The sequence below is a fragment of the Rhopilema esculentum genome, chromosome 12 (assembly GCF_057945365.1).
Source record: "Rhopilema esculentum isolate cy_ngs chromosome 12, ASM5794536v1, whole genome shotgun sequence".
In the NCBI taxonomy this organism is placed as follows: Eukaryota; Metazoa; Cnidaria; class Scyphozoa; order Rhizostomeae; family Rhizostomatidae; genus Rhopilema; species Rhopilema esculentum.
In genome coordinates, this window is record NC_142826.1 from 430,817 (window position 1) to 442,364 (window position 11,548).

Sequence of the window (11,548 nt, forward strand, 5' to 3'; positions counted from 1 at the left end):
TATGGAAAAACTCAAAAGCGTATTTAAAATCCCTTTTAAGTTTATTTGGTGCCAATATGTGTTGAAAAAATAGCAAAAAGTGGTAAAAGATTTCATGTAAAAAGCCAAGGCTATAGGCTTTGAAAAAGTTCAATTTTATATCGCAAATTCTAAAGCTAAATTTTTTCTTCGAATAGTTGGGAAACCTAAAAGCGTATTTAAAATTCCTTTTACGGCTGTTTTATGCCAATTTGTGTTAAAAAAAAGCAAAAAGTGGTAAACAAATTTCAGGCAGAAAAAACCAGGGAGCTAAATTTTTACTTGAAATCATGAAAAAAGCCAAACAACGTATTTAAAACTATTTTTTAAAGTTGCTTTATGCCAATTTGTTTGGAAAAAATGGCAAAATGTGATGATTAAGTTTCACGCAAAAGGCCAAGGCAATAGGCTCTTTCTTCAATTCATGGATGAATGTTGACATTTCAGTTTAAACTGGGATCAGTTTCTGTTGAATATTTTTGACAACTTTGTCCAATTTGTCCGCTTTATTGAAATGCAGAACCAGCGTTTTTAGTTCTGGTACAAATGTATCAAAGATTTTAGGTCTTAATCAAAAAACGCAACCACACACGTTCTTTTTCGGCAGGATTTACAGGATTTGGCAACAACAATAGTTACAACTAGGTGTTGTATGTGAACAGGCGTGATTGTCTTTAAATTAGTTTCTAAATGCGCTGCAATATGGTTTTGCATTCTTTGACACTGCAATTTACATATAAAGGTTCACTAAAAAACACATAATACCTCAGACATTGGAAATATATATTCCTATATATTCTATTAATTGTCTATCACCTTTGTTTTTGAAAAATTCATTGTTTTGATTGCAGCACAGTGGGCGACGAACGACTTGTCTTCAACTGAAAAAATGAGCATTGATAAGTGAAAAACATTGCATAGTTATCATCGTTTTCGACGTGTAAATCGTCATTGGAAAAAGATATGAGAGTTAGGCTGAGACACTTAATAGTCTGGTATATGATTCAAAATAGGTATTGTGTCAAGGGAAAAGAGACCCACACAGGATTAACATATGGGTTCACTGAAAAAATATTTTTATTTAAAGCAACATGGTCAGCGAACATCTTGTGCATAATATAAACTTCAATCGGAGAAAAAATCTACATTATTTCAAGAAAACCCCAGTTTAATTGGTCTAAAACTTTAGTCACATTGAATTAAAGCCCAATATTATAAGACTTGCAAAGGTTTGCCTTTAATTTAAGGAACTTGCAATAGAAACATGGACCCGTCCTAACATGCATAAAACCGCTTTTGTTGTGCCTTTCATTCGCTATTCTGGAAAAGACCGATTATAAGTATTTCTAATAGAGCTCTCTTTAAATCGTCAGTTAAATGAATTTCGAATCGCAAATTTCTCTATTGACAGTTAATTCACACATTATTTGCATAATTTAGATACAAAATGGTTATACCTGAAACTGATGCAGTTAAACGTAGCCAGTCTTCAAGCCATTCCTTCATCAATGGGATAGCAAAGGAGTATTTGTCAAGTCCTCGTGCATGGCAGGCCTGCAGTAATAACAAAATGCATGGGAAAGAGTTTCATATCCAGCCCTTAAAAATTAGGTCGGCATTTGGCAGTATAACTGCCGATTTGCTTTCTCCCCAAGACGGCAGAAGACTTGTTTGTCAAAGAGATGAAACATCAGAATGAGCTATCTTCAAACTACCCCTTTCCTCCCAATAAAAATTGTCGAAAAAATCGGTCGTCTGTGGTACAAGTCAAAATGACAGCCACCCTGGAAAAGTCATTGCATCACAAGCATCGGTGTTGGGTCACCATATTAATGTTGTTGGTCTAATACCAAACTTTGTTTTCGTTGTTACCATACGCGCTAACAGCCTATATTACATTTGGGTCGCCATTCTCCTGCCAATCTAAATTCGAGTTTTTCAAGGGCTGCATATCATGATGGAGACAAAATAGTCTTCTCATCTAAAGAGGCATCTTAGAGAAATGATCAATTACAAAAACAGATCTGACTAACCTGTCTTAAACAGAGGTCTGACAAAATGCCTATTCCATCCCTCCTAATTGCTGCATCATCCTCTATTATTTGTTTTATCCTATACGACAGGAACTCTCTCAGTACTTTAGAGGGGATGTACCATTTCACAGGAAGAAGCCAAGTCTTGCACAATTTTATCTAAAATGGAAATAGCATTTGCAAATAAATACATGAAACAAATTCTATAACCCAGGGTTTACAATCCAAATTCATGTTCAGATAGTGCAGTGAATATGACGCATATGACGCATATGTAAAAGAGTCTATTTTCACTGTGATAACAACTGACCATTCCAAAACTCTCCATGTCACTCTGGTGATCCCGTGTGTCCAGAAAAGTGTACTTAAAGCGTTATGATCTACCTATTACCATTTTATGAATGTCACATACCAAGACAATAGGTAAAATCATTACACCCAGAAACAAGAATCAATTTATGTTGGTTAAAACAAATTTGAACAAAAAACAATATTGCTATGATACCTTATCACAGAAACAAAACATTCAAAAACTGAAAGCAACAATACCAAGTGAAACCTTGGCATCTTTTTTATCGACATAACATCATCTTTGAAAACATCCTTCAATTTTATGATACTTTCATTTTCTATGTGGCATCCATCAATTACCTGAAAAAACATTCAGATATGATCAGACACTGCTTTGAAAATCATAAGGAAGGAAGTTACTTGAAAATTTCTTACTTGCCACATGATTACTTTAGATTAAAACAGACAAATATAGCTCACTGTTTTAGCAATTAGATGCCATTTAAGGGCAACTCAGAGCTAAAACTCAAAATCATCCCTGCAATCATTCCTAGAAATCCTTTAATTTCAAATTGGTAAACACAACGTTTGATAATGAAAAAAAGATAAATTGACATCTGCATTCAGGTATACTTGAATGGTAAATAAAGCAGCCGGAAGCGGATTGGCCCACCGGGACACCGGGAAATTTCCCGGTGCGCCCTCTGCCCCAAGTTATTTTTTTCAAAAACATAAAAACTTTCAAAAGGCAACTAATCTTCACAGAGAACTAAAATTGATTACAATCATCAATTGCCCAAAGTACGTTTGCATAAAAAGTCTAGCTTCACCTTTAAATTGAGCAATATCAAGATTGATTGCAAAGTTTCCTAATCTGCAAATTCTGCAAGATTTTCTGAAAACCTTGTAAAGAACATATTTTTCTTTGAAAATGACTTTGAAAAAAGAAAATATTTTAAACATACTAGAAGCTTTTTTGCCTAAAACTCCTCAGAGTATAAAACGTCTTGTAATTTTGGTTAGCTTGCAATTTTTTCAAGCAAGTGCACAATATTTGAATTAATTCGATTTCTGTTGAGGGGGTAGTAGAGATTTTCACTAGCTAACTAGCAGACTGTTTGCCAATTGACTGATGACTAATAATTTTGTGAAACCAATGCTTCTGACTAACCATATTAGTTTTTTGACTTATGGCTGATGCAAATTAATCCTAGTGCGTGATATCCAATAATTGAGGGCTCGCGCTTTGAAAAAAATGAGCTGAGCACTACCATGTGTTCTTTCTAATCAGAATAGCTGTAACTGGATAAAACTATCGATGTGTTGGCTATTGGGTATGGGAACGTTTACATATTATGTAATCAAAGTTGGGGAGGGGGGATTTACATAAATTTTATGGAAATTACGGTTATTTTGGCTATTTGTTAAAGTTTGTTGAAATGTTGTTTAGGGAGAAGGGGATTTTTCAAATATTGCCGTAATATGTGCTTTTTTCTGTGTTGTCTCTCTTGAATATGTAGTCCTTTTTTCTTTGGGCCATCAACTATCCCTTGAAAACTGTTCTAGGAATGATAGAGGACAATACTTCCAGTCCGTGGCAAGCTATTATATTATGCAATTCAACTAACAACTCACAGGCATCCTACTTTTTGTACGCTAAAACCAAGAGTTTTGTACCAAAAGAAATTATCATTAACTTGAAGCCAAAAATCTTGACCATTTTTTAAAAAAAATTATACAGAATTTGCTGATGATTGATACCCTCATGTAAGAACCTTCTAAAAAGCTTAATGGAAAGTTAAACCTGCTGTTTTGAAAAAAACTGGTTTCAAATTTAGAACTAGCTATAAAATTTTCCAATCTTTCTTCAAATTTTTGTCCCGGAAAGGAACTGTGCCTTTTCTTAAGAAATTCTTTATCCTTTTACCATTTCTACGGACAGTTTCTCATAGAGAAGGAGCCTATCAATCTGCAAAATCATCAATTTGCACAAAAAGTATGGCAGATCCATTTGTCCAAGATATGTTATCAGATATCTTTCAGACAAGTCTACGGTTTTGAGCACATTTTCAACACCTGATCATAATTCCGCACGCTGATGAACTGGAATCTTTTGTAAATGATATGTAACTGTAGCGTGGAGGCAGGAGCAACATAGTCATTAGGCTAGCAGGTGCTGAGGTACCCCTTTACATTTCCCAATGATATGCTGCAAAACTTTCAAAATACTTTATGTTACTGTTTGATGAGAACGAAGTCATATAATTTCGTCAAATTTCTAAATATTTCGAGATCGAGTTTAATCGAAAATAATCTCGTCTCCTAGGCCAGAGAAGCTGCTTTCTTTATAAAGTCTTGGAAGGGAGTGTCTCGCTAACTGAAAACGGGCTTTGAGTTCAGTCCAACTTTCAAAATCTATCATTTGACGCATAAAATTGAGGACAATACGTCATTTTATGCCTACAAATTTGACCAGCCGTGTAGACGTTTCAAATACAGTCAATTTGACAATGCGTCTTTATGCCAATGCCAATTGTTCCGACATTGTAAATAGGGTGTTTTTGTTGCAAAGGATTTTAAGGATGAAATATGGCAAAATTTTTCTGGGCCCATTTTACAAGCCCCAAAAATAAGCAACTTTAACACCTATTGGCGCCCTGCTTGCTTTTCCCGGTGCGTCAAAGGGTAGCCAGTCCGCCACTGAAGCAGCCCTATTCATATTTCCTTCTTTCTGCCCAATCAACCAACCGTATGGTTGAAGACTTGTCAGTTTGTGCAAAAAGAGCCTTTACACATGGGCTTTGTGGTTCTATGTGATCAAAAAAAAGGAGCCAATCAATCTACCCCTGGATACAAGTTTTGACACTCTTTTATTCACCAGATAAACTTTTATTCAACTAATTTAACAAATGTTTTACGGATACCTTGATACATAATGAAAACAGCTGTTGATTTTGCAGTTCTCTGCTTGACCAGCCAAGCTCTTGTACTAGTGGAAGATAATATTGACTCCTTTTAGAATGATCTTCAAATGCAAACTTCTTTCTTTGCTCAATGTCCCAGAACTGATGTGACAACAACCTTTTTGGGAAAAGGTACCTGGAAAATTGGGGCAAAGAACAAAAATTCAATTATGTTTACTTGTCAAAACCTCCTGTAAAAAGCTGTGGACCTTGTCAGATAGCCAAAAACAGTTACAAAGAAAATGTTGAACAAAGAAAATACTTAATATGCAAATTCAGTTATAACTTTGGATGCCATAAAAGGAAAAATACATGAGTAAATGTTACAATTAAGAGGTTTGATTACCAGAACATAAGTTTCAACTCACCCAATCACAGGTGCAAAGTAACCAATAAAAGGAATAAAGAACAGCAAGGCAACAGGCAGTGACTTGATTATATCCTTTTGTGTCTGAAAGATAACAGGAAATTTTCATGGGGGGGAATTCAATTAAAGAACTTTCTCAAATATCTTGCCTCATTGATGCAAAAGAAACACTTCAAAGAGACAATAAAAGAGTGAAAAAATTAACAGATATATCGTAACAGTAAATAACTGAAAGAAACAATCTCTTGTCTTAAAAGGAAACCAGACTGGAAAATTTGTTGTGCACATTATTTTTCTTGACTGCATTGATTTGTGGGCATTTTTGCAAACTGGCCTGATAAAAATTTCTCTCACATACTTACAACCATACAAATACAGTAACAATAACTACCCATGCATATTGTGCATACAAGGAAAAGTTTTCTGCTCATCCAAGCATTAAAACATTTCAGAATTATCATGTTGGATTCTTTTTTATGCCTAATATTTTGCTAATTAATGTTAAAGACAGGTATCCTGTCGCTGTGTATGAAGAATGCCGGTAATCTTTTAATGCTTTGTAGCTAGTTTCACAGCATGGGTAGTTTTACTTCGTATATTTTAATTGCTTTCCGGAATGGAAACCATTATCAAGTTTTCAATATTAACTTAAGCGATGGTCTTGGAACCTTTCACCTACAGTTTCTGAGGACAGAAACTAATCTTTGTTTACTTGCCTTTTGGATTTGAAATTGCTTTGATTGAAAATTTTGGTGTTATTATGTTGCTAAGTATTAGTTTAGGTGACAGGATTTGTAAGATCTTTTCAGTTGTGATGTCTTATCGCGGTCCTTGCTTTTAGGCACTATGCGAAGAAAAACAATGGCAAAATTGACAATAGCAATACACTTTTACCAAGCAAAACTTTTATTGCCACTATATCCATTTCTTAAATCACATTATGCCAAAAAGGATTGATTCTATTTGCTAAAAGCCGTGCCAACTTCCCTACTGGCCATGATACAATGCTTCTTTGAATCATTGACTTGGTAATGATGTTGAGTCAACATCATTTCTTGCCCACAAGCAAAATCGGTACCCTAATTACAGGAAAACGAGCATGTCTTGCATGGAAAAGGGTCTATATGTATGTACACATATATATATATAGGTATAAAATAGAAACCCGCATAGAAGAACCTAGGTTTTTTTCTGGCAGCCTGGAAAGGTTCTTAATTAACAGGCTGCTATTCTAAATTCCAGCCTGTAAGGTTCTTATATATGCACAGGACTTGCGCATGTTAACAATGTTTCCTACTACAAGATTTCTCACTGATACAGTTTAATGATCTATATTTTTATATTAAATTTCAACCAATCAAATGCACTTGTTTTGTTTGGTTGCAACATACCATAACATTGGCAACATAGTTTACTTTAAACTGGTTTAGTTAAGCTGGTGAAAGTCTAAATGTTGCTTATTCTTATGTTAAACATAAGAACCTTAACAAGTTTCAGCCTTTTGAGGGTTCTTATAAAGGGGGTTTAAAAGATAAAATTTCAGCCTCAATGTTTTGTAAAAACAGGTTCCTTTATGGGGGTTTCTGATTAGACAACCTCAACAGTTGTGTTCACATTTCTGATGGCCTATTTCGATCCACAACTGGATATATATATTCCCTAGCATAGAGTTTTTTATCGATGACTGTACTGTTTTTTAATCATCTTAAACTGTTATCAAACGATTTTTAAGATTGAGAGCTGTAAATACTGAAGTCAGTGATGCTGCATGGTAATTTTTCAACTATGCATGATAATTTCTACAAGCATTTGAAATTTTTTTGAACTCAGGTATCTTTAAATGATTACAAAAAGATTATATAATTACCTCCTGGAAATTTTTTTAAATAATTAAATCTAACATCTTTAAAGAAGAACAAAAACAGTTTCTCCTTCAATTTTCTTGGTTTCTATTCGGTTTGTAACACAAAAGGTCTCCTTGAAAGCAGCACCCTATAGTTCTTGACCACAGGAATGAGAAACGATTGATAAAAAAACGGTCAATATCACACCTCATTGCAAGTGCAAAGTATTCAAGACGTGTGAAACACTGCATGCGGCCTATTTTCATATTACAAAGACTGCTGACACTCTTCAGAGCATAAAACATCAGAACATAGATCTAAAATGCAAGCACATGAATACCCAAAGATTGCGGGATAGAATAAACAGCATGTTCCTTCTAGCATTAGAAACAAAACTCTCCCACAAAGAGAAGCCTCCTTGGTCTTTAAAAATGTACCTGAAAGCTACTTTTGCAGTTAATATGGACCTGAGAAAACAGAATAGCTACAAATATTTCATTGCAAATGGTCACAGTTTATTCAACATTAAGCAAAATTTGTATATGACACAAATTAGGGGAGTCCAGCACCCTCCCCTTCCTAGCTTCCAGTATGCAGAGTATTGCAGATGCAGGGATGAGGTCAGTGCTGCAGTTTCACATGCAGATGCTGAAATTGCACATTAAACTTGCAAAATCAAAGTATTATAAACCCTCTGTTGCAAGATAGCCAGGGAAAATAAGGTTGGGATATGGGAAAATAAGATTTTCACACAGAAAACGTGCCTGTGCAATACCTTCAAGAAATCTCTCACAAATAGCCTGGGTCGTAATAGGCTACTTTTCTCAGAAAATAATTACAATCTATAAAAAGAAGAAAAACTTGCATTGTCAATCTTAGTAAATGTTAATATCAAATGAAAATTCACCTGTCTCAGATGTCTCAGCTCCTCTCGTGTTAAAATTGTCAAGTCATAATCATGCCTTTTCAGCTTTCTTTTTGTCGCCCAGGCTTTTCTTGCATCGACCCATAGGAGCTGCTTGCATCCCTCCCAGAAAGTATTCAGCATCTCTTTAAATTTTTGCAAAGCTCCATTCTTTTTTTCGCTAGATTCAAGTTCATTTCTCTTAACATCACTTTCAGATTCACCTTTATGATGAGTCTTTTTTTCATCATTACTGCAAGGCCGCAATAGTTGTAAAGAGGTCAGTGGGATAACATTTTTGAAATTGTTCTTGGCATAGTGTGAGTTGACTTTGTTGTATACCGTAAACCTTGATTGGTGAGCAAATACCGAATTTTTCACGATTAGAGTAGACTCTGACCGAGCAAGCAGGTGTAAAATATCTTTTTCCCTCCTGTTGCAGGCAGACAGCAACGCTTTCCATGTTCGATGGTTTGAAAAGGTTCTAAATGTTGACATTTCTTAACTGCACCAAAAAACCTCCTAGGCATACCTAAACGCTGTAACGGCGAGCAGCAGTACTGCTCCATCAGCCTCGTTTCCACAAAAAGATGAAAAAAAAATTTGTTAGAATGTGCCAAAAAGTAAATTAATAATGAATGTACCAAAAATGAGAAAAGACTTGAAAACACGACGTTTTCGAGCATATAGCATTAGCAGTTTTCAAGAGCTTTTAGTTCAGCCACGTAGCTGCAGGGGGGCACGGGGGCTGTGCCCCCCCCAAATGAAAATTTTGATAACAGCTTGCCCCCTCTGGCCACAGTTTTTCCAAATGATATTTTGAAAATTTGGCATATTTTCATAATTCCATGACCTTGATTTTGTCCAAATATATCTGTTTTCTTGTTTTAAAGCCTGCCCCCCTAAGGTATGGTTCTTGCTCGAGTTTGCCCCCCCCCCAGCCGACACCTACAGCTACGTGGTTGTTTTAGTTCAATACAACTAGGTTAGCAACAGAAAAGAATGATTTTGAATGACTCGCAAAACTTATTTACTGGAGGAAATTGTTAACTACACTAGGGTCGCAAAGGTATGGAAACGGTAGGTCAAAATGGCGGCTCACATTGACTACGAGGCAACCACCTTCAAATTCAGAATTATGAGGTGAAGGGGCTTGGAAACGATACGTTATGGCGGGAAAATGCACTCGCCATTCCTTCGACTTTTGGTTTACAGAAAATTTAATGATTGTCTTGCTTTTTTGAGGTGATGAATTCAGCAAAACTTTGAAGCATTGCTTCAAAACAATTCTGTAAAATATTCTCTGAGTATTCATGAAAGATGACCACGAAGTGTCACCTTATTGGAGAAAGGTGAATGAAAAAAGTTCAAATTTGAAGCAAACTGCTTAAAGCTTCTTTCCCATGAAAAATTAGGTATAACTGAAAAAGTTATATTAGCAGTGCGCTTTTAGACCCTGTTTACACGAGAGAAAATGGAACGGTTCCAAATGGAAATTTCTAGCTTCAATTTATGTGTGTTCTTGTCGAAAAAAAGGGGCCCAATGGCTATGTACGAAGAAGATGTCTGGTACGTATTATGAGCTCAGTAAAGAGCGGTAGCAAGACGGATTGGGCTTTTCTATAAAGATGTTTATAAAGAAACAATAAAAGAATAAAGGGTCTCGGTGAGAACTTAATCTCGTTGACATTGTCATTGAGGGTGGAGTACGATTTTTCGGGCTAATTCGTTATAATTTACCGCGAAAGCTCTATTAAGTTCGGAGGAGGGGTTTATATATTTCTTTCAGTCCTAAAAGGGGGCTTATTTCAAAATGGGGGGCTTATCAATTATTAATAATAAAACATATTATAAAAATGCCACAATGCTCCGGGATTTCTTCGAAAGAATCAACATCAATATCCTTTTGACTTCTAAAAGGCGCACAAGGAAATTCTTATATGGGCCGTATTTAATGCACATGAGCTTAGCATGATCACACCCGTCAGGAGAACCACTCAACGCGCATGTTTTCATTGTTTGATATCAGGTGCTAAAGAGGAGGTCTTAATAGAGAGGGAGGGCTTATTTCAAATTTTGGCATGGTAATGGGGCTTAATAGAGAGAAGGCTGAATCAGGGCCGTCGCTAAACACTTTCACTAAGGGGGTGGCAGTCACCAATTTGCCGTCAAAATAGATTGGGCGTGGCCTTAAAAGATATCAATTTTTGAGAGTGGTATTTTAACGCAGTTTGTTTTATTGATCAAAGATTACGTTCTCGTCAGTCAATCATCGCTTGGATTTTCGCGTTGTATTTTTACTTGCCTGCGTACTGAGAGTACCTTCTTTGAATTTACCCTAAAAGTCAATTTTTCAGCAATGCGAAACCCCTATTTATACAAATAGTTCAGCAGGTATTAATATAACCTTAGTTTGTATGAGCAGATCTCACAGGCAGGGCCGCTGAGAGGTTTCCGAGACCTTGGGACAAGAGAGAAAGACGAGCCCCTCTGCTACTGGAGCGAGCAGAATTTTTTTTGCGACCACGCCCTTTAGACTATCTTATAATGCATTTCAGAATATTTCTTGCAGTCATTTCTTGCAGTCATTTCTTGCAATCGTTTAGCATGTTTGACTATTTTAAAGCATATTTTTGCTACGTTTAATCAATTCCATTTTTAAAATGGAATTCATTACTTTATGAGGCCCCCTTGACCTCAATGTCCTGAGGCACTTTCCCCCTTGGCTTTATAAAGAAGGGGGGCCTAATAGAGCTGATTCATGATGACCTTTGCAGATTTATTATGACTCATGATGATTTTCGATCACTCTCAATGGATCACTAACACTGCTTCATGGCGAATAATTTATGCTGGCTCGCAACCATTTGCATTCATTCACAATAATTCATGATTATGCAGATATATCGCAAACTTGAAGAGTTTATTGCTTCATTCAAAGTTTCATAATTAGAAAAATGGCTTGTGATAACTGTAGTAAGATTCTGAAGGTAAAAATTTGAACTGCGTCACATATTCTGGAAGTTTCTTTATGACATGTCCATCTAGGCCCTGTTCCATTGACAAAACAATCAATCTTTCATGGGGATTGTTAGCCTTATCAAACAGCTTTGTCAACAATTGAAAAT

General features: G+C 35.8%; 1 protein-coding gene across 1 annotated transcript; it reads right to left on the minus strand.

Moving 5' to 3' along the window:
• Window positions 1-784: 784 nt before the first annotated feature.
• LOC135681444 (LETM1 domain-containing protein 1) lies at window positions 785-9,041 on the minus strand. Its single transcript, XM_065195926.2, has 7 exons — window positions 8,424-9,041; window positions 5,674-5,756; window positions 5,267-5,441; window positions 2,601-2,702; window positions 2,052-2,210; window positions 1,476-1,572; window positions 785-899 (listed from the first exon to the last, which is right to left on the minus strand). The coding sequence occupies exons 1-7, from the start codon at window positions 8,916-8,918 to the stop codon at window positions 820-822; spliced, it is 1,191 nt and encodes a 396-aa protein (XP_065051998.2). The 5' UTR covers window positions 8,919-9,041; the 3' UTR covers window positions 785-819.
• Between the last annotated feature and the right edge of the window lie 2,507 nt (window positions 9,042-11,548).

Coding starts and splice junctions, on each gene's coding strand:
- LOC135681444 (XM_065195926.2), bottom strand. CDS start 8,918: ATGTCAACATTTAGAACCTTTTCAAACCATCGAACATGGAAAGCGTTG. Junction 5,757..8,423: donor AGCTGAGACATCTGAGACAG/GTGAATTTTCAT, acceptor GTTATCTTTCAG/ACACAAAAGGATATAATCAA. Junction 2,703..5,266: donor TGTTTTCATTATGTATCAAG/GTATCCGTAAAA, acceptor ATGTTTTTTCAG/GTAATTGATGGATGCCACAT.